Source organism: Accipiter gentilis, chromosome 8, assembly GCF_929443795.1.
Source record: "Accipiter gentilis chromosome 8, bAccGen1.1, whole genome shotgun sequence".
In the NCBI taxonomy this organism is placed as follows: Eukaryota; Metazoa; Chordata; class Aves; order Accipitriformes; family Accipitridae; genus Astur; species Astur gentilis.
The window spans coordinates 34,316,990-34,339,815 of record NC_064887.1 but is presented as its reverse complement, the minus strand read 5'-3'; the positions used below and the strand labels follow the sequence as shown (position 1 = coordinate 34,339,815).

Genomic DNA, 22,826 nt, shown 5'->3' with positions numbered 1-22,826 from the left:
CCCTCCAGGGCCACCAAAAGGGATGCACTCAGAAACGGAGCTTGCCCAGGAAGGGCAGGAAAGACGAATCGGCTAGAAAATGTTTCTTGTGCAAGAGGAAAGGAACGGAGGGAACGAACGGAGGGCTTCGCTTAGCAGCGAGGCGGGTGTTACGGACGGAGGGCTTCGCTTAGGAGCGAAGGGGGGGATGCCCGGGTGTCCGAGACCCCGGGCGGCTCAGCAGGCACCGCTCGTCGCGTCACGCCGCTGCCCAGAGACGCTGCGAACGAGCTCCAAAAAGCGGTGAGAGACAGTCACCAAGGGCCGGCCGCGGGCAGGGCGGTACGAGGGGGCAGGCTCAGGCTGCCCGCCCCCCCCCCCCGCCTGCCCCACAGCTCGCAGGCGGGACGCGGGGCCGAGCCCCGGGGCGGCGGGGCCTGAGGAGCGCCCGGCCCCCCACCCCCAGCACAACCCAGCCCAGCCCCATCCCCCGCCGAGCGGCCGCGCCGCGGGTCGCCGCCCGCCACCCGGCAGGTTGTAAAGTCATTAACTCCCTCAGCCATGCCGGCCCGCGCTCCGGCGGCGGCTGCTCCTGCTACCGCCGCTGGTGGGCCGCCTCGCCGCCGCCTCCTCCGCGGCGGCTGCAGCAGCAGCAGCGCGGCATGGCCGCCGCTCCCCGCCGCCGCCTCCGCTTCTTCCTCCTCCTCTTCCTCCTCCTTCTCCTCAGCGCCGCCGCCCCCCTCGGCGCTAAGGTAAGCGGCGGCGGGTGGGCTCGCGGCGGCGGAGCCTTCCCTCTCTCCTTCCTTCCTTCCCTCCCTCCTTCCCCTCCCTCAGGGAGCCGCGGCCAGGAGGGGCGCTCCGAGCTGGCGGGCCGGTCTTGGCCGGTCCGGGCCTGCGCGGGGCAGGGGTAGGGAGCGGGTGGTCGCCTCGGGGCAGCGGCGGCCCCTCGCCCATCCCCGCAGGTTTGTGGTTCCTGCAGGGGATAGCCTGGACCCCGCTGCCCTCCCTCAGTCGTGAGGTGCTTGAAAAGGGGGTTTTGTCGTGTCTCCCCCCAGGTTTACCCCGAGGACCAGAGACTTTGCCCACACCCCAGCCGCCTGGCACTAACAAAAGGGCGGCGGGGGGCTGGGGGGTGGTGGCGAGGACGCCTGAGGAGACTTCCCAGCATCACCAGAAGGACCATGGGGGAGCAGGGCCTTTCCCTGGTTGGGGGTTTGCCCGAGGCTGCCCCCCACGTTCATCCCTAGCAGAGGGTTGACTCCAGTTTAGGGCTGAAAACGAACCGATTTTCCTCTTGCCTCTCCCTCCTGCCACCCCAGGCAGGGGTTTAGGCAGCTGCTTTCTCCGCTAACTGTGGGGTGCACGTCTGGGCATCAAAGCCCCACGCTCCCCTCATCTCTGCTCTCCTCCGCAAAGGACCTCCTCAGCCTGGCCCTCCTCGTGGCACTTGTTTCACAGCAGCAGTGAAACCCCTCTGCCAGTCCCCTTCTCTTTCCCAAGACCTAGCCTGGGGCAATCACCCCCATTATTGCAGCAGGGGAGGCAGAAATACCGGCTTCGCAGGGCTCCGGCTGTGCCTCTGCCTTCACGGGTCACTGCGTGCATTGTGGCTCGGCGCTCCCGTTTCACTGAGGGGAACCCGGCTGCTGAAGGGATTCTGCTCTGCTAAAGGAAGAGGGTTTTGGGTTGTGTTTCCTGCCCTACACGCACCTCAGACTCCATGGCTGGGGTGAAGCAATCTCACATGAGCTATCTTAAACACAGAGAAGACCAGACACCACAGCTTTACTGCAGATGACCCAGGTTTGAGCAGCAGTAGCATCTCCCGTTCTGGGGTTGTCTTAATTTTTAAAGCTGAAGTGTCTCAGTTCCGCTTTCTTTTTACCTTCAAACACATCCACTGCCTGTTCTGTTTACCCCTTAACTGTAGGGTTAAGTCAGAGAGAAGCTTCAGGCAGAGCAAGCTGGGTCAAGCTAAAGAGATGTGAAGTCCTTCCTTTAGGACTGACCTGGATGGAATCCTCCATCAGCATGTGTACAGAAGCCTTGGCCGCTCATGGTTCTCCCTGCCCCCAGCAGCTGTGTTTGTATAGCACCTAAGATGAGGGCATCTGGGGCTAGGAGCCCTCCCCAGGACAAATGCACACCAGCACTGTTGCCAGGTCTGCCCCGAGGACTCTCTTACTCCAGGAGATCCCCACAGAGCACTCTGATCAAGGACTGCGTGGTGTGAGTTGGCCTGGCAGGCGTGGTTGCTAGTATTGATTGCTGTCTCTGGTGCAAGGCAGTGCACAAAATGGTCATTAAGGGATTAACTTCCAGTTCTTCTTGCTGTCCCGTTTTCTGTGTATAACATGGTTATACAAAGAGTGTCACAGAAAGCCTCAGTCTGTAGACAGGGTAAGCATATTCCTTCCTGCATGGGGCTAACTGCATTCAATGTCTGTGAAAAACCTGATGATAGAGATGCCTCTTGTGCACACTGCCTGTCACTCCCTTCTTCCCCTTCACAGATTTCCATCCTTTCTACTGGCTTGCCCCAGAATTATCCCCCTTGAAGGGAATGACCTAACTGACTTGGATCAAGTATTTTGTAATGACGTACAGCACTTGAATGTGAACTTTCTATCGTGGCAGGATTACAAACAGTGCTTGATAGTTCTCCACTGGCTTCTGTTCACTGGTTTTCTAATCTGCTTCTCATCTGTGCCTTATTATATGTCCAGATCTCTGTTACTTATCTGCTGCAATATCACGTCTTTAGCAAGCTACCATTTTTACCCTGATTAGTGTTCTTCCTGATCCTGTAAAAATTATTCTGCATTGCTCATTTTACCTCAGGATACCTTCCCCTCATGGAAAACTCCTTCTCAAATACTGTTTCAACTTTTCTAAGGAAAATTTGGTTTTGTGTCCGCTTCCAACATTGAATCTCTCATACAAACTATCTAGTCTCTCCAAATAGGATAAAATAATGACAGGATGAGAAATAGCTTTACACAGACACCAATCCTTTTGTTAAACATCAAGGCATAATTGCAAATGCTATTGTGTTTTTTTCAGGGCTGTGGTAGAGTCTGTCACCACAGCTTTAGTCAGAGAATGACATGGGGAACCCAAACCAGGGGAGTTGAACAAGATCATTCATTTCCAGATAATAATCTGACATCCATTCCAGGCATTGAGACATCTGAAGCTATTTAGTATTTCAGTTAAGTAGTGTGGTTTGCTGTAGAGAGAAGCCCTTAAGTAAAGGGATCGTGGAAATTTTTGGTAAAGGACATGCAGTTAATGGCCTCAGAAAAGGTCTGTGAAGAATTTATTTCATTTTCAGCTGCTGTTTCTAGTAGTCTTATAAGCTCAGACAGGGTTGAGCAGAACAGTTTACGACAACTACTGTGCCCTTCAGTGGTGGGCCAGCCCCTAAGGCATGCTGGGCTGCAACGGAGAGCCTGCCCCCCCTCCAAGCTCCTCTATTAAGGGAACTAGACAGGCATGTTTGTGGTCTCTCTTCCCAGACAGCTTTTTTTCCAGGACCCAGGCTCTAATGAATCTCAAGATTAGGCACAACAATAAGCAACCCAGGAGACTGGGCCACCGGCAGGGTAATTGCAGTTACTCCCAGGTTTCTGGGAAGCCCAGCGTTGCTCAGAGCTGATCCAGGGCATGACAGAGAGTCAGCAGAGAATTTATTTTATCCCTTTCAGCTCTTCAGAAAGACTGCCTGGAAATCTGATAGGATGTCAATCCAGGCCCACCCGTCTTTGCAGGGCTGAAGCATTTTGTTTGTGGCAGCCTTTGTTTGGCAGAGGGAAGCGGGGAAGCAGCTGCTGGGTTTTCGGTTAGACAGAAAAAGCTTTCAGTGATGCTGGCTTAGAGACTGATGTTTCTGTCATTGATATTGGCAAATCTGGAGACAGATATTTCATCCTGAAAAAGTTCCCTGCAGGTTGGGGTTCAAAGCTTTGACCCCCCCCCCCCCCCCCCCCCGCCCCAAGAAGGGGACAGGACAGCCCTCACCTACCCAGTGGCATGGCCTCCAGCATAGGTGCAGAGGCACACAAATAACTTGGCTAGCCTCAGAGAGGAAGAACTGCAGCTATATAATGACCCCATGCCAAGCCACAAACACCTCTGGGGAAATTCTTGCAGAGAACACCTGTCTGAACTGGAACGTCGTCTATATTTTCTACAGATGTAAATTCTAGGCCTGATATTTCTCATCACCTAAGGAATTATAACAGACCCTCTTGCCTTCTTTAGCCAGAGCCCTCACCCAAGCCCAGGCAGAGACAGCCTTATAAAGACTATACCTATGTGCATCTCCTGCTCTGGTGTTTCTAGCCTGCTCTGTTTCTGCAATTCTACAGCAGAGTGCAAGTTAGAGCAGCTCCAGCATCTCCTATAACCAGAAGAGTGTGAAAGAGTTGTTGTAGAGCCCCTTTGTTTCCTCCTTCTGCAAGGAAGAGGCGGGGGGGGGGGGGGGGATTAACTTGGCCAAAAGGTAACTCTTGGGATTTGCTGAGGGGCTTGGGAAACTAAAGCTAGGAGCTAATCTAATCTGGAGCCTGTCCCACAGCCCTTTATTTATTATCTGGAAATTTGGAAAATGCAAGTATCTCTAATTAAAAACAAGAACTGTTTGTGTGTCATGGTTAATGCAGATTTATTTCTGACAATATAATAAATTCAGCACAGATTGGAAACAGCTGCCCTAGCTCTAAGTACCTGAAGTTCCCCCTCCATGTCACCAGGCCTAGGACTCAGATGTAGTCATGCCATAAGTCTCACTGGCCAAGGGGACAGCTCAGCATTGTTCTTGCTTACACAAGGAAATAAGCGCTCCTAGGCAAGGACTGGCAAGGGAGCTCGGTCATGGAAAACCTGAGAGCCAAATCAATCTACTTAAAAAAGTGATTGATTCCTCCAGTGCAGAGAGGAAGCAGGAACAGGGCTTATGGATATAGGAGAACAAATTTTATTTTAAAAAAAAAAAAAAAAGGTTCTTTGACTAGCATTCTTCAATAAATCTTCATTTGGGCTCCTGTCATTCCTCAAAGTTGCAGTGCAGAGAGAAACGTATCCTATTCTAACCATAAGAAAGAGGTGCACGAAGGCAGAGATGCTGATCTTTCCCAAACCTCAGCTCTGCCACCACATGCCAAGTCTCCTTGCATCCAGGCAAAACACCCAACAGCAGTAACCTTGACAAGGAGCCTGCAACTTTCCACCACTCCAAATAACAAAATCTTTTTCATATCCAGGGGTAGGTCAGTAGAACAGGCTATTTTACTTCCCTTCGCTCGTTTCCCTTCTGTCCCATCTCACCTATTTGGATTGTAAGATCTCTGGAGCAGGACTATCTTGTAGGTTACAGCTGACAGGTTTTTATTGCCACCTGGGGAAAAGCTATTTAAATATTGCAGCTTTTGGTCAACATGCCTTCTCTCCAGGCAGTCCATGCGCCTCATATAACTACTCAGTGAAGTGGTAGGACACTAGCTTTGATTATTACCTCAGCTATGGGAGAATCTGTATTGTACTGAGCTCTCCGCACAGACACCAGATAAATCATTGGCATTCTTTTTCCTGGAAGTTGTGAAGAGCTTTTCCACCACAGGCCTTGAGATGCTTATCACAGAGAAGCATAGAAGGGGTCAGGGAAAGATTTTAGCTGAACATACCTTAAAATAAGAGACCTTTGGTTTCTTTCCTTTGTAAATGTGGAAGCTACATAGTCACCATTTCCATTTACAGTCTGCTACTATGCAGTCAGACAAGAATTCTCATAGGAAATAGGTTGAGATAATTATTTGGAAGAAGAGAAAAAGGTATTTTTGAAAATGTGTCTGTTTCTTTTAAATTTTGGTTTTCTCTTGAGCAACTCAGGTGCTGGCCACAGCATTTGGTCCCTGTCAGGCAAGTCAACTCCAACCAGAACATCTAAGTACAGCAAAGAGTTTTGTTGTATTGTTTTTGAAATCAACTATTATAATCACTAGAGAGTAAAGCATCAGGTAACATGCTGCTTTTTTGCAGCAGAGTAGGTTACTTTCAGCACGCTCTGACTATCATCAAGAGGCAGCACTATGTGCATTTCAACAACACTAAGTTACAACTTAAAAACATTTGCATAAAACCAGCTGCATCTCCTCTGCCCAGAGGATGTTCTGTTGGCAGACACTCTAGAAACAACAAGTTTTCAGGCAGGAATTGCACTACAAGATGAAGAACACTTTGGCTTTATTACACCATGAAAGAGCATAAAGCCGAGAGACAGTCAACCAAAATAGTGAACAGAGCACACTTAGTGATGAGCAAACCCTGATGAGTTTTCTTTCACATCCATCAATTATGCATTGCAGACCAGTTCTTTGCAACAGGACTATCGGCCACTGCCACAAACCAGCAGGTTTTGCTACTAGTAGCACTGATACAACTTCCCTGAGCCCTTGCTTTAACATATTTTACATGCACAGAAACTATTCATTTTCTTCTACTAAGACTGAAACACCATCACCATGTTCAGCTGGATAAATCACTTCCAGTCACTGTCTTGTGTTAAACTCATCGCTGCATTCAACACTACTCACAGCTATATTTCAGTAAACAGCAAATTAGTTTCTGCACAGGCTAGTTTGCCAAAATCCCTAGGAGCTTTTAGACCATCAGACACTAAGCAGGAAAATATTGCAAGTCAAAAAAAACCCCCAGCTAAAACACAGAATCCCTTACCTGCTGGGAACTGGGGAGGCACAGCCAACAGCAGCCTGCTACACTGACCACATTGGGGCCAAAAGACCTCAGGTTTGCCAAATTTAAAGGCTCAGCCCCAGCAAAGCATGCTGGGAGAGGGAGCAACCCTCCTCTGAGCATAGTGGGGTGCGTGGGGAGAGGGGACAACAGCAATTGCAGGAGGCTCTGGTTCTGAAGCACTCTTGGAAATTACTTTTCTGAGGGTTGGAGGGTGAGGAGCTTGGATCTGAGCTGATTTAGTCACAAAGAGAAGTTTATTCATTGAAATGCAGCTCCAGCGAGTGACAGATGCGTACCCGCAGCTTCCCTGCCAGCAGGCCTCCGCACAGCCAAGCACCGCAGCTCTTCCTCTTCTCTCCTGACTGCGTGTCAGGCCTGGGCGGGCAGTGTGAGCTGTGATCTGCTGTTCTATCTGACCCGGCCTGGGAGTGATGCTGTGGGGTCAGGCTGCAGCTGGCGTAACTGTCACATGTCCAGCCTGACAGCCTTTCTCTGCATCATGTCATCAGATCCCAGAGGCATCCTCCTTCCCATGCATAACTCAGTCTTGGAGGGAGAATATGAATTTTGAGATGTGTGAGCCCTGTGTGGCTCCATATGGGCCTCATCCTGCCACACTTGTCCCAGTGCTGCCCATTTAGAAGGCATCCAGGTAACACGGTCCCTGGGGGAGCTGATTTTGGAAGGCCCTTCTCTGCCTGGGGCAGTGAAGAGCCAGGTTCTCCAGCTAACCATGCTCTGTTTCTGTCAGGACAGTAGTGAGGCAGCAGATGGAGCTGGCCCCTGGGATGAAGAAGTCACCAAGTGGTGGGGAGAGTGGAGCTCCTGGTCCACCTGCTCCCGGTCCTGTGGGGGAGGCGTGATGTCCCGGGAGAGGCACTGCTTGCGACAGAGGTGAGTCATGTCCCAGCCTGAGCGCTTGGCCAGGTCGCCAGTGGCAGAGGGGAAATGGGGAGCCCCCGACCTGCATTTTGGGGCCAAACCTCCTGGGTTTGCAGGGTCAGCCGTTCCCTCTTCTGTGGCCTCTCAGAAAGGAAGATGGCTGTTGCCTGTGGGGTAGGGGGTGAGCAGGTAGCAGTGGGGAGGGCTGACAAGGGAGAAGCACACTACAGTGGGACAGGTGACAGGCCCCCTGAACACATCATGCACTCATCCTGGCTTGTCTGATGGGGAGCAAGGGGTTGGTCCCCTCTTGGGGTCTGTGGGAGACTTGAAGATGACAGGGTTGAGGGCTGAAGAAGGCTAGTTCTATTCCTCTTCCCCTTTCCTCCGCAAACCCTTGCTTACTGTGGCAGCTGTGACTAACCTAACCCGGATTTGTAGCCAGTTCCTATGCTAAGGATGTGGGTACATATTCCCAGACATCGTATGGGGACTTGATTTACTCCTGGCAGCAGCCAGCTCAGCCACGTCTCAGCAATTTCCCCTCTTTATTCACTGCAGAGCTTGCAAGTTTTTTTCCCCTCTGTCATTTATCTGGCTGTCACCTGCCAGCATCTCCATTTGTCCCCTACAGCCACATTTGTCCCCTGCAGCTGCTACAGTCCTGGTATCAGTTGGGCTGGGTTTGTGGGAGTGGGGAGAGCTGGGGAGCTTCAGCTGCCTGAACTCCTGCTGTCCCCTCCGGGTCACCTTGCTGTCAAGCCCTCCTCCTCCAGCACCTCACTAACCTGCTACTCCAGGCTCCTGAGATGTTAATGACAGCTGGCATCCTGCAGCACAGCAAGCCCACGGGGCCTGCCCACCCCACACTCGGCCCCTTTCTCTTCTGCATGAATGCACTCCTGAGTAGAGGAAGCTCAAGTTAGGGCCCTCAACCCGCTCTCCCTCCTGCAGCAGAAAACTTTTTATGTGGGCTGGTTGGCAGCACAGTGAGGGTCCAGTTGTGCTGCAGTACCTTTCATCTGGATGTGGCCTCCCCACTAATTGGGCTTGCCAGTGTCTCTGCCACTGCTCCTCCTCCCCAGCATACCATGGCCATCATGGGAGAGCAATGGGAAACAGAGGGCAGGAGGGAACACAGGGCTGTCCCACACCCCAGGCAGCCAGAGCAGCCCTTCTGCCCTTTGCCTGCTGCCAGAAGAGATATTTTTCTCTCCATTTGACATCTGCTCTATCCTTGACTCCACTTGCTGTGGCATTCTACTCCAGGGATCAAGTCTGAATTTAAAAAAAAAAAGCCCAACATAAAATCCAGCCAAAAGGTTTCTGCAGCTTTAAGGAGAATGGCTTAATTGTGAGCCAGGTATGCTCATGAAACAATTTCTGCCCGAGTCTGCAGGCAGCCTCTGCTTCAGCTTAAAGGGATGGCAGTTTTCAAGCTTTTTGGTGCAAATTTATGCTTTACGTACATCATGTAAAGCATTGCTCTAGAGGGACAGCTGCAGTACTTCTAGCCAGTCCAGCTTGAACATGCCTACAAGGTTCTTCATTACACAGTGCATCCTAAGTTCCCAGTGCCGTTAACACATTGTCTGCTGCTGATCTTTACACGGACCACATTGCCTTAATCTGTGGTCTTGGCCATTCTCCATACGTCTTCCCAGCTTTCAAGAATTTTTTCACCCTTGCATCAGTCAAGGACTCCAGTATCCCCTGCATAACTCCCGCTGGCCAGAGCTAAAGCATCAAGTGTTAAGAAATTCCCATTGTTTTAGTCCATCATCTGCATGAAGCCTTTCCTGCTAATCTTTTAAGGTGGCCAGTCCCCCTGAGAGGTGCCATCTCTCTGCCTACTGCACAGTGAATCCTGAAATCAAATCCCCTGGTCACTGCAAATCCTAGGTGCTTCCATGGGAGTGGTGGATCACCAGGGTCTATTGTCCTTTTGTCACATCAACCCTTTTGGAGCTCAGAGGTTAAGGGGCACAGGGGTGGTGATACTGCAGTTGCTCCCCATCTCTCAACCTGCCCCAAAACAAGAGCAGACTAAAATCACCATCCACTTAAAAACACTGAAAATGTGTTTTAGAGATGTTGGCTAGTCTAGATCCAGTAAGCTTTGCTCTGATACAATGCCTGCCTTGCTTCTCCCCCTTAAGTCAGGCCTGACTTCTCTATCATCTTCACAGACCTCCAGTTCATTTTCTTTCTCCTTTGCAGGCTTCAGATGCCCCAGGGAACAAACAGCACCATGTGCGCTGGTCAGGCCAAGCACTACCAACTGTGCCAGCAGCAGGTGAGAACAACTTCCAGTACTGACTGGTCCTTACTGGGGCATGTGGGAGTGGGGGGAGGGGGAATCACAATTGGAGCTGCAAGAGCACCAACACTCAGGGTGCGACTGGTCCGTCAGAGGAGTGCAGACAAGGGGTACGATCCAATCCTAGAGTGGTCGACGGTGGTTGCCTTTGAAGATGTGGGAGATGGTCTCTACTCTCTGGGACTGGGAGGTGGGGGAAAAGGCTATAAAAACATATTTGTTGTGGGGTGGGAGGAGGGACAAAGTTTTTCCAGTATGCTTTTCCCTTTGCTGGAAGTAATTTTTGCAAGACTCTTAAATACAGCTGTTTGAGGGACCCTTGGCAATGGAGGCCTGGCCTTTCTGCCTGTATTACGGCACCTCAGAGTCCATCACTGATTCCTTCTGGGGTGGACAGGGCATTTTCATCCTCCAAGGATGCAGCAGGGACAAGCAGGTATCACAACCATGGCTGTAACATAGGGAGCTTTTGATCACATTTATTCCCTTCATAGCCCTGCCCAGCCAACACAGCAAGCTTCAAACAGCAGCAGTGCTCCAGTTTCAATGCCAAAGCCTTTGGGAAGCGCTACTACCACTGGATGCCTCTCTATCCAGGTGGGTTTTCACAGCTTCACACAAAGGATCAGGGTGAGAAAACACCCACAGGAACTTCTCAGACATGGAAGGGGAAGGTCCCAGGGGACAAGGGATGGATGCTCCTGGCTGGTCTGGAAGTGGTCCTCTATGCTCCCTGCTTTGGAGAAATCATTCCCTGTCTCTTCACAGAAACGCTCCAGCCAGCCAGGCCTCCTCTCTCACCACATTGCTCCTGTTTTGGATCCTACATCAGCAAGCACTGGTGGGCAGACAGGACACAGGCTTCTCTGAGTTGTCTTGGCTAACCAGCAGTCATCTTGGCAGAGTGGGTGTTCACGCTCTTTGTGCCTTCTACCATTTTGGCTGCCTCTGTCACCCAGCATGCTTCCCACTGGGTTGGTGGTGGGTTGTTCTGAACAGGATGTCCATCCGCTTCCTGCACAGGCGAGACAGATTGCTTCAGTTGGGTTGCCAGTTGTCCCTTGAGGCCAGATTGAGCTCACCTAAGATATTAACCTCTTTCCATTAGCTGCCAAGGGGACATAGAATACCTGCACCTCTAGCTTCAGTTGCTCAGCTGAATGGGCTGTAGCTGGCCACAGCCCCACACATTCAGTACCCCTCTTGCAGGTCTTGCTTGCTCTGGTGTATTTGTGTGGCCTGGGATCTGCTGATGCAGATTCCCATGGCTGGCGTAGGGGATGTCACCACAAAGGGGAGAGGGTATGGCAAGGAAGAGGGTTTGCCAGCAGGAAGTATTTCTGCTAGGCACCATCTCCAGCTGCAGCCTCATACCATGACCCGTTTGCTACTACAAAATCTGTAGCCTTGGGGTCTCACCTCAAGCAGCAAGAATATCCAAGGTGACATCAAACTATCAGTATGGATAAGAGGAAAGTCCCCTTCCTCGCTGCCCATCTCTGAGCACCTTGACCTGCCTGGTGACTTTCTGCCTCTGACCCTTCAGATGACTACACCAGTATCTCCAACAAGCCATGTGACCTCCAGTGCACCACCCGGAGTGGAGAGAGGCAGCTGATGGCCCGAGCACAGGATGGTACCTCCTGCAAGGACAGGACCTATCAAGGGGTCTGCATCAATGGGAAGTGTGAGGTGAGGCTCTGGGAGGAAGTAGTACGGAAATTGGGAGTGTAAGTGCATGACTAGACCTCCTGGTCATCGCAAGGCCAGGGGTTCCACCAGGGAATTGAAACCGAGGCCTGGCACGGAGTAGTTACATTCACTCTTGAATGCTTGTGGGTTAGAGGAGAGCAGAGAGGTTCACACAAAGGGAATTATATACATCCACATGTGCCCACTGAGTGACAGCACTTTACTGCCAGCACAGAGAAGACTAGAATTGCAGGTTTGTTTACATAGTCATCCAATTAAAAAAAAAAAAAAAAAATTAAAAAAATCTTCCATTTGATTTTTCACCTCATGCAGCAAGGATGAAGGGTGGTTGTATATAGTGTTACAGAGAGGTGCCTTACAACCTCAGAAAGGCCTGCCCTTGATGCAACATCTGGAGAGTGATGTTGTATGTTGTATGTCATTATTTCAGTGAGAAGGATTGGCCTAAATACAAAGACAGAAGGAACGGAAACAGCTTACCCGAGCCTTACTCCATTCACCTACACGCACAAGCCCCTGCCCCAGGTTCAGGAGCACAATGTAGATGGTCACAAGTTACACAGGTGAATTTCTGCTGCTGTTGGAGTCATTCATTACTCCACTCCAAGCAAACCTACATTCCCTCCCACCCCTACCGAGAACCTCACCAAAAAAACATGATCGCATTTCCTTGAAAAGACCCTGACCTATGGAGATAAGCAGGCCCCAGGAAACCATCTCTTGTTTTCTTCTTTGCAGCCAGTTGGGTGCGATGGGAGCCTGTACTCACCCCGGACGATGGACAGATGCAGGGTGTGTGGAGGGGACGGCAGCACTTGCCACCGTGTCTCGGGCAGCTTCCGAAAGGCAATCTCACAGATAGGTACTCCCTGCTACCACAGTCCAGAGACTTCACCTGCTACTTCTTATCATCAACTGGCATGAAGGGTGACTGGCTTGAATGTGGGTAGGAGTTTCCCAGCTGTTTGGTGGAAAGAGCTGAAGAGTGCCACCCCTGCTTAAATGTGTCCTTTTCACTTAATCATCAGAGGAGATTGGTTTGATGTGCTGTATATCAAAAGCTGTATATTAGGCTGGTAAGGTTTCTCTTCACCTCTTTACAATAGGAAGCAGCTGGGGATCTATTTGTTCCTATTGATTTTGGCATCTTGCCCACCTCAGATAATGTGAAGAGATCAATGAATCTTCTTTTATTTGTGCTATGTGTTCATTTGAAACTTAAGCTCCTACAATGAGGGTCACAGCATTTGTTTCAGCCTGCACTGGGTCTCCTGCTTTCCCCAGTCCTATGGCTGGCACAGCTGAGGGACAGTCCCTCTGAAACTGGGCTGAGATTCATCCATTGCAACCTCATGGCCCATTCCTTTACCCACAGAAGGAATAGACTGTGGTATGCTCATTAGTAATTAATTAACCGTGGTTCAAGGATGTTTTGGAACATCATTTCACACAGTTGTTGTTTCACTAGCCTGCCTCATTCTCTACAGACACCAGTCTAGAAAAGCACTCCAGCCCCTTTCCAGAGCAGGGGTAATGGTGCTAACCCTTCTAGCAGTACAGGTACAGTTTTGGCCTCCCATTATAGTCCTCATAAAAATCTTACAGAACGGACAAGAGCTGCATTTGTAGCAGGAAAGACAAGCTGCCAAACCACACAACTTTAAAGGGGAGGAAATAAGAAGGCTCTTAAAGGTCAATTTTTATGCTACTCCCGAGACAAATTCTGTTGAGTCAGGAGCTGAGGGGACCTGTGGTCTTATCTATCCTCTGTTCAGCATCAGCCCTGATCACTAGTAAGCTTTTTCTGTGCTCTTGCCAGTAAGAGCTTGAGAGGACATTCATCCACACACCTAAAGGCAGGCTGTTATACTTGTGCAGTTCCTTCCTGATGCCAAACTCAGCAGTGCTCAGATTGAGCTTGAGAGACCTGTAATGGTGATCTGTAATGGGACTTCAGAGAGGAGCTGGGATTAGAGCTCACAGACTGGCGCAACATGCATCTATGTCCTTAGTGTCCTGCCCCTGAAGCGCAGCGCTGCCCTCCTACATACATACTTATCCAACAAGCTGCTTTTCCTACCCAGACCTTTTTATTCTGTCCTCAGGGTTTCCTCACCCTCTGTTCTGTTCCTCAGGTTATGTGTTCATCACCAACATCCCTGCCGGTGCCACGGACATCCTCATCATCGAGCGCAGGAAAACAGAAAACATCCTAGGTAAGCAGAGAAGCTGGATGGATGTGGAGAGCCCAGTTCAGCTGCCTGGGAGGAGGGCTCTGTGCACTCCCATCTGTGCTGTGAGAGAGCTATCTGTGAGCATTTCCTCCAGGGTAGCACAGGGGCACTTCATCTCTCCATAAGCCAAGGCTACCACATCTCCAGCAGCTAGCAGCAGGAGGGACCTGTGGAAACTAAGCTCACTATGGGCGGTTGCTGTTGTGAAGACATTTGTGCTCTTGTTGGAGAGGGAAATGAAATCAGCAGGCATCGAACACCGCTGATCTGACCGGATGCAAAAGATGAATGCTGGAGGGCCTGCGGTTCTTTTTCTATCAGGCTTTTTTTCAGTCACGAGCTCTTTACTCTCCTCAGTGCCAGTGCAGCCTCAGTGTTCTGCACAGAGTATAACATTTATCCCTTTTCTCTCTCTCTTTGAAGCACTCGCAGATGAATCCGGGCATTTCTTCTTCAACGGCAACTCTGCCATTGACAACCCCCAGAACTTCAGGGTAGCTGGCACGATCTTCAAGTACCGGAGGCCCTCGAGCCTGAACTCAGATGGGCTGGAGTATATCATAGCTCATGGGCCCACTAACCAGTCTCTGAATGCCATGGTATGTGAGGAGCTAGTTTTAGGCTTCCCTGTCTTGCCTGTCCCAAAATTGTGAATGTCCCTCAGACAAAGGGAATATTAACCTGGTTCCCAAGCCAAACCTGAGTGTGTAGGTGGCTGAGGAAGCCAGATGCTGTCTTAGGAGGTTTTCTCGCGTTTATGAGGATGCTGTCTTCTCTTAACATCCATCACAAAATGGACGTGGCTAGAAAAGGTCTCAGGGAAATATATGTCCTTAAAATAAAAAGGGTTTTGTTTTCTTTCTCTGTTTCCTCCAGTACTATAACTTCAATGGGAAAATGCCACACATAACTTACGACTACACTGTTCCACGGATACCACCTCTCCAAACTGCAGCCCCTGTTGTAGACAGATCTCTGTATCATCACCTACCAGAGACAAGCCAGAACCATCCCATTCCAGCCAACTCCAGAGCTGCCCAGGACTTCAATGCCACGTGGCTCTCCCTGTCACCACATGACACCAGTGAACAGCTTCCTCTAAGAGAAAGGCATGAAGATTTAGGCTTTGGCCACCCACATTTCTTCCAAACCAACTCCACCAGTCAGACTCAGGACTGGGGCTGGGAACAAGGTGAAGAGAAGGAGAAGTATGACTTCCAGATAAGACAGGTCTACCATGCAAACACAGGAGAGGAAGAGGATGAGGAAGCAGCAGCAGTTGGAGAAACAGAGTTGGGTTGGTTGCTTTGTTTTTCCTTCTCTCTCATTTTGTTTGTTGAAAGTGGACATCCCACATTGGTTTTCTTGAAATCTAAGATGGCTTAATGTCAGGGCGGACAGGAGGGAATGCTGATTAATAGTAGGGTGGAGACTGTGAGGAAGCAGTACAGGCCAGTAGCTCTGTAAGGGCAGGGGAGCTGGGAGAGGGTGGCCATGATACAGATCAGGCAGTGCCCTCTCAGGCAGGGCAGTCCCACAGCACCCAAGCTTGGCAAGCAGGGTAGTGAAAGCAACAGTCCAGCGATCATCAACTGAAAGCAAGGTGTCATGTCAAATCTGAGGTCCATCTGGGAAAGCCAAACAACAATTCAGGAACAAAGTACACCTGCGACATTGCTCAGGCCAGGACTGAAGGCCCAGGCCTGAGCTTAAATGGAGCTCCAGAGCAACGGGCAGAGAGTGTGTGTGAGGTTGGTCAGGGCAATTAAGGCCTGCTGGTGCACCCTGGCGGCAATTTATGATTCTGAGGCCAAATACTGAATGGGTTTTGCCTTGTTAAATACCACACGCTGAAGTATAAGCCATCCAATATAGTTAAAGCATCCCTGTATTTTTCTTCCAGCTCTCAGGTTCAATCAAATTTCCATCAGCACAGCTGTACCCTACAGCATGAGGAGATCCGAGCTCTCGGAGAACAGCCGCATAGCACCCTCCAGGCTTCGTCTCTTCAGGCGACTGTGTCACCGAGATCCGCACAACACTGCCTTCTGTAGGGAGTTGCAGCACCTGGCAGCGAGGCTGGCCCCAAGTAACTCCACAGCAGGGCTATGGACCGAGACAGCTGCCCGGTGGCCACAGGGCCTCCACAAAGTGCCGGCCCATAAGAACTCACTGGAGGACTTGAAGGTGGAGACATTTGCTGGGAGTCAGGGCGAAGCGGCCAACTACAGCATGATGGCATCTGTGGAGAGCCCTCTGCTAGGTGCTGGCCCAACTGTGGACATCAGCCAGGCAGAGCCTCTGCAAGCCCCTGGCACTGAAAGGTGGCACTTGATTTCCTGGGCAAAACAGGAGCATGGTTATCTGGGGAGGGAGGGTCAAGCCAATCCTCTGGTAGTCTCACTGCTGTCCTCGATGTCCCTATTCACCAGTATCTATCCATGGCAGCTGCTGTAGATGCTTGACGAATGGTGTCCTCCAAAGACTGATTGTCACAGCTGGCCTGACATGGAGCTCCCAGAACATATTTCAGGTCCGCCTGCCTCTAAGGGATCCATTTAAATGGGTGCTGAAGGACCTGCGAGGCCAACACTGATGTGATTGTAAAGAAGGCCAGGAGTCTATAGCATGTCACATACACACATTTACCACCACATCATGGCCCTTCTGTCCCATTCCTCTGGGCACATAAGCTGTAACTTCAGTAAACATTTGGCAGGAGACTGAGGGCCAAATTTAAACATTTCTGGCAAGCCACATGTGAACTCTCCCCACCACATTATATGATGCTAAGAGGGACCTTGTTTGAGCTCCCCTTTCCAACTTAACATCATACATCTTGAGGTGATAGCGCGACTGAAGCTGAGGGCACCCGCATGGTCGAAAGACCATAATATACAGAAGACTCACTGTGAATGATGCCTGCTCTCAGAGGGATGTTGATCCACCGCTATCCACAACCTTGCTAGTTGAATTCAGAAGGTGGATCAAGGCTTTACTCTCTCTGTTCATCAGTGGTCCATCTTGCCCAAGGTGGGGGAGATGGAGAGCAGAAACACTGGGTTTCTTCCCATCTTCAAAGACAGCAAGGAGGAATTTCACTATTTTATGTTTGCAGCGATTTTTCATTTTTAGCTCATGCCACCTCCTTTTTCCACAGCAATGAGTTTGATGTGAGCCCCATGGGCCATGATGACATCAGCTTGGCTGACATGTATCGGTGGAAAGTCTCAGCTTATGCCCCCTGCAGCTCCACGTGCACTTCAGGTAGGTTTGGCTTCAAGTGCCTGATGATACGAGGTCCTTTTTGGCTGTTGATGGAGAGAATACTGGTATTTTTTAGAATGGCAGGTAGAGTTTCAGATGCAGGGAGCACTCCAGTAATTTAATCATGGTGGGAGGAGGCTTTTGGATCTGATGGAGCCCGACCAAGAGACGGTCTTGATTGCCCAGCAGGTATCAGCACCTCATATGCTATGTGTGTCCGGTATGACGGAGTGGAAGTGGATGAAACATACTGCGATGCCCTAATGCGACCAGAACCTACTCACGAATTTTGCACAGGGAGAGATTGCCAGCCTAGGTGAGTGGAAATGACATCAGCCGTCCACGGAGACAGCATACCTTGGTAAGGATCATTTTCTACTCAAAGTATACAGCCATTTTTGGGCTGGAAGATATGCTTAAGCAGCTAAGCCCTTGTATCCCCTCGTAAGCAAAAAGAGGGAAGGAATTTACCAAGTTGCCTGCTAAGGGCAAAGTTGGCTTTCAAGACCAGCATCGCTTTAAGACAAGGCATATACGTGATGAGCAGATTCATAGCAGCAGCTACTGGGCGAGGGAGTCCCAGGCGTGCAGGCACTCCCCAGCCACCCTGTGTCCCTTGTTCCCCTTACCTGGGTTTTCCTTTGTGCTTTCTCTCCTGGGGACTGCTCATGGAGGTGGGAGACCAGCCGGTGGAGTGAATGCTCCAGGACCTGTGGTGAGGGCTATCAGTACCGCACTGTGCGCTGCTGGAAGATGCTGGCTCCAGGCTTTGACAGCTCTGTTTATGATGATCTCTGCGAGTCAGCTGGGCTGGCCAGACCAATGGAGAGGAAAGCCTGCAAGAACAAGGCCTGTGGGCCCCAATGGGAGCTCTCCGAGTGGTCCGAGGTAGGCAGCAGGGGAGCTTTGCTCCCAGAGGTAAGCAGCCTGGGGCAGGGCTGGGGCCTGGAGGAAGGTGGCTGGCAGATGTTGGGTGCTGAGGAAGCCCCTAGCCAACTGCATCCTGGAGAAACAAAGACTGCCTTTACCCATAGGTCCCCTGTTCTGGCACTGCCCAGCAAACAAAGGCCGTTGCAAAACATTTTTTCGAAGGTCACTTCTCGAGCACGATGTTGACCAAACGAAAGCCCTGTCAGCGAGAAGCTTTGCCTCCCTCTTCCAGAGGATCTAACTAAGGGTGAATGGGGAAACAGTAGCTTGGAGATATAGAGAAGTGAAAACCCAACTGAAATCCCTTAGATTGACTTTCTACAGCCTGCTTGGGACTGGGCCAGTAGCCCAGTGACTTTGACCAGCAGTCGAGGCATCAGCATCTTGGAGCATTGGAGCTCTAGGACCCAAAGTAAATAAGCAGCAGAGATAGAGACAGACCCACCTTTTTCTGTAACCTGCTGGGGCCCTTCCCCTCTCACCTAGTGCAGCAGGGGGAGAACGGGAGGAGGCATAGCTGCCTCCCTCACCTTTGCTTGTCCCCCTTGTTCTCTGCTGCTGAGCCCCGGGGCTGACTCTGTATGGCCATTGCAGTGTTTGGCCCGGTGCGGCATGCAGGGGACAATGAAGCGGGAGGTGCGCTGCTCGGTGGAAGCACCCCTCTGCGACGAGTCCCGGAAGCCCAGCAGCGAGAAGGTGTGCACAGGCCCACCCTGCGACCGCCGCTGGACCGCTTCGGATTGGGGCCCGGTGAGTCTGGAGGGTCTGCTTCTCCTTGCACGCAATGCTGGGGGTGCAGGGCTGGCGGCAGGGAGCAGGTGGGCAGTCATGCTACTGCTCTCTTTTGGCTTTCTTCTGGCAGAGGCTAAGCTAAAGAAAGTAGAATAATCCATATTTTTGCCTCTCTGTGCTGTAAATTTTGGTTAGCTGTGAGGTGAGCTCAATTCAATAATCTGGGAAGCTCACAGCACATGGAGGGTGGAAGACCCTGACCAGATGTCACCGTAAAGACCCTTGGGATTCAGTGCCACAGTCCCAGTGACAGGGCTAGGCTCTGGACTCAGGTCTCCTGGCATCACTGACTCTGACCCCTCCACTTTCCTGCTTTCTGATGTGACTAAATGCCCTTTATTCCTCCAAGTGCTCAGGTTCGTGTGGTGAGGGACGCATGAGCCGCTTCATCGCATGTCGCAATCTGGAGGGCAAGGTGATCTCCAACTCGCAGTGTGACCCAGCCACCAAGCCCCTGGCTGTCCATCCCTGTGGAGACAAGAACTGCCCCGCACACTGGGTGGAGCAGGAGTGGGACCAGGTAAAGCCAAGCCCAGCCCTGTGTCCTCAGCCCTCCTTCTCACCCCATATTCCACAGGAGATGGTGGGAGCCTGGCTCCCTTGGCAAAGCAACGTTGTGTGCTGCAACCTCCAGCCATGGAGCTGTACCCTTGTCCTAGTTCCTTTTATAAAGGGAGAAGGAATAATGAATACCACAGCTTGTCCACGCCCATCCCTTGTAGACCACCCCAAAGTTTGTGGCATTTGTTGCCTTCCCAGGGACTTCCATTGGAGGGCAGCAGTGCCCTAAGGAAATCATCCTCCTCTCCCACCGCGGGCTCCCAGGTGGCAATTGCAGACACTTCAGTAGAGCTCTTTGTCCAGAATGTGCACTCACCCCCCCAGGATTTTGGTTCCACCACTAAAGAGAAAGCCACAACAAAACCAGCTTCATCTCTGATAAATAATAGCCAGAGGTAAACCTGAAACAGAGCCCAGATCCCTGCCCTAGAAGTCACATCCAGGCCACGACTCTGTACTTGCTTCACAACTTAAGAGTCCAGGGAACACAGTCCAGGTGCCCCATTCTACCAATCAATCACTTACCAGTCTACTTACTCCCCTTCTGTTGCTCAAGGCCTAGAGGCTTCAGGCTTCCCAATAGAAGCTGATGCAAATCCCAGAGCACCCAGAAGAATGCATTGAGTCAGTTGTCAGGTTTGGGCTTTGTCTTTAAAGTCTTGAGCAAAATAGGGATTCACAAAGCACTAAGGCAGAAGATTTCTAGGGAACCAGAGAAGCAGCCAAGCCCCAACCATAGCTAAACCTCTATTTTCATTTTGGTACCCTTTACAGCTGTTGACTACATTCAGCTGAGTCTCCCTCCAGCACTGGTAACAAGCACAAACTGGTTAAATATGGGGACCCATGGCAGTCTCTTAACCCTCTTGCTCTGGCCTAGGGTGTGAGTCTCACACAATACTGCAGTGCAGTTTTTCAGCTATGTCCAGGCTATTAAACTTACCTGAACTCTGAAAGACTGGCTGAGCTCCCCACCTTTGTCTGTGCCAGCTTCTTTGCCTTTGCTGTGTTCTCTCAGCTGATCAGCTCTAAGTTCACAGGATGACTAAGGGCAAATGCAAGCCAGCTGTGCTGGCCCTGCCGTGGTGAAGAAGGGCACAAAGCAGTGAAATCTCAAACTGGCAACTGTCTCCATGGGCATCAGAGAGCATAGCTGAGCTAGAATCAGATCCTGGCTCCTCAGATCCTTCTCTTGGTGGTGGTCTGAGAGAGTCAATCCCCCCAGCTAAGCCTGCATAGCTTTGGGCACAGCAGTACTTGTCCACACAAATCACCTGCAGTGCACCAGTTTGGTCCCCTTGGGCCCACGCAAAGCTTGTCAGCACTCCAAGATGTAGGTTGCTACATGAATATGCTACATGGTTTTTGAGAACATAGATATACATAAAATAAGACAGAAACAGCTTTTTGTAGTCTTACCTTGGCTGCTCTGGGTCCCTTGTGGTAGCTACTCTCCAGGCCAGCCAAGGTGAATTCGGCATTCCCAGTGCTGGCTAAACACTAATTACCAGCTTCTGTCCTCGCTTCCCAAGAAATTCAGCTCCTTTGCAGACACCCATTGCTCCTGTGACCTGGGCAGCACTACCTCCGTTAGACTGGTGTTAGCACAAGCATAACCTTGCTTCTGAGCAGGATGCCATCTTACTTGAAGCTCTAGAGCTGATGAGCATCATTTGTTACCTGGCTGTTATGTTCTCTTTCCCAGTGCGATGCCAGCTGTGGGCGAGGGTTGAAGACCCGGGTCGTCTTGTGCGCAGGCCTGGAGAATGGTGTGTACAAGGAGTACCCTGAGAAGCGCTGTGAAGCCTCTCAGAAACCTGAGGAACAAGCTGCCTGTTTCAGGAGGCCATGTTCAACATGGTTCACTACCTCCTGGTCTCAGGTAGGGCTCAGGGTGCTGATAAAAGGGGAGAGGAGGCCTTATAACCCTGGTTGGTGGAGCACAGCCTGCACTGAGGCATTCTAGCAGCCTGTTCTGCTGAGGGCTCTGTTAGGTCTGGATGGGACCATGAGCTTTGCTCTTCTGCAGACCAGGCAGCAGGTGGAGGGACTGGCACATGCAAGCTGGAGAAAACCTTAGAGCACGTGGATTATTGCCTCAAGCAAGAGCATTCACCACACTGCAGGCATACAGGATACAGCTGCGTCTCCTCCTCTGCCAGGAGTCAATGTTCTGTGTTTCACTGCTTTCCCTTGTTTTTAACTGGTGAGCGTTCAGGGAATGGGAAGACAGGGGAAGCTGGGCCTGGCTCACAGCAGCCTTTTTCTCCATCTTCTATCACAGCATCAACCCTCAAAGCAAAACCAATTCCAGGTTGCATTAAAGAGGTGAAAGCAAACTCCTCCCTTGCTCTGCCCCAACCCCAGCTCAGGGAGGCTCTCCTCCAGCAACAAAAGGGGAGCCTAAGTTTGAGATCAGAATGGGATTTGATGCAAACCTCCTCAAGAACAGTCTCCACAGTAGGGACCAGGAGGCTTCATGGAAGAACAAACTTCAGAACTGTAGAAAAATTAAAAAAATGCCTCTCACAATCCCTTTCCTCTCTCTCGATCTCGACAGTGCAGCAAGACATGTGGTGCTGGTGTGCGACTCCGTGAGGTGAAGTGTTACCAGGGGGAAACGCTGGCTCAGGGCTGTGACCCCACTTCCAAACCAGAAGCCAGGCAGACATGCCAACTTCAGCCATGTCCCACAGAGGCACCAGGTAAGTCTGGGCGGGCAGGGAGGGAAAGGAGCCCTTGGGAGCCCTTTGCTCTGTCCAGCTCTCTGCTGGGGAAGCACATCTCCTTTTTAACCCCTTCTATGGGTGCTTCTGTTCCCCAGAAGAAGACTGTGAAGACAAAGCGACGGCCAACTGCGTGCTGGTGCTGAAGGTGAAGCTGTGCTCTCACTGGTACTACAGAAAGGCTTGCTGCCGGTCATGTCGGCTCAAGTCACCCTGACTGCTGCCAGGCTGTACTTCCCTTCCAAGTTCAGGGGCAAGAGCCCCCTTGAGCCAGACCTTACCACTTGAAGCCACCCCACTTGGCTTGGCTGAGGAGCCAGTCCCTGTAGACCAGCCTGCTCAGCAAGGGAGGATTCCTAGGACTTAGCCATCACATTCCCTCACCACCAAGAGGATTTTACACAAGACAAACCATCAGTTCCTAGAAAGCTACTGAGAAGTGAGTTGGGAAAGCCTGTCCCTGCTGTCATCTCTGAAGATCTCTAGTTGGAGGTGGTGGGGCGCAGAGGCCAGCCCGCAGCAGGGCCCAGATGACTGCGGCCATATCTCTGGTCTGTCCTGCAGATTTTTCTACTACAAGGGCGATTTCCAAAACACACCGAAAAATCTTGTGTCACAATAAAGAGCTAAACTGTAAAACTGTGTTTCTGGGATGCGTGTACCTAG

The 22,826-nt window shown here is 51.1% G+C and overlaps 1 protein-coding gene across 4 annotated transcripts; it reads left to right on the top strand.

Annotated features, from left to right (window-relative positions):
* The first annotated feature begins 433 nt into the window (after positions 1-433).
* Positions 434-22,778, top strand: LOC126042113 (ADAMTS-like protein 2). 4 transcript variants are annotated; one of them, XM_049808779.1, is made up of 18 exons: positions 434-731; positions 7,492-7,629; positions 9,838-9,913; positions 10,432-10,534; positions 11,484-11,629; positions 12,389-12,512; positions 13,786-13,866; positions 14,308-14,483; positions 14,761-15,181; positions 15,788-16,208; positions 17,045-17,151; positions 17,341-17,467; positions 17,826-18,039; positions 18,676-18,831; positions 19,223-19,393; positions 21,140-21,316; positions 21,995-22,139; positions 22,259-22,778. In XM_049808779.1, exons 1-18 carry the CDS (start codon positions 541-543, stop codon positions 22,375-22,377), a joined length of 3,093 nt encoding a protein of 1,030 aa, XP_049664736.1. In that variant the 5' UTR covers positions 434-540; the 3' UTR covers positions 22,378-22,778. The 4 variants fall into 4 exon arrangements, with proteins under 4 accessions (XP_049664736.1, XP_049664735.1, XP_049664738.1 ...); XM_049808778.1 differs by having other exon boundaries at positions 17,338-17,467; XM_049808781.1 differs by having other exon boundaries at positions 523-731; positions 7,487-7,629.
* Positions 22,779-22,826: the final 48 nt, after the last annotated feature.

Excerpts from the sequence above, each read along its gene's own strand:
- LOC126042113 (XM_049808778.1), top strand. The coding sequence starts at position 541 with ATGCCGGCCCGCGCTCCGGCGGCGGCTGCTCCTGCTACCGCCGCTGGT. Across the intron at positions 7,630-9,837 it reads AGGCACTGCTTGCGACAGAG|GCTTCAGATGCCCCAGGGAA; the intron begins GTGAGTCATGTC and ends TCTCCTTTGCAG. Across the intron at positions 12,513-13,785 it reads AAAGGCAATCTCACAGATAG|GTTATGTGTTCATCACCAAC; the intron begins GTACTCCCTGCT and ends TCTGTTCCTCAG.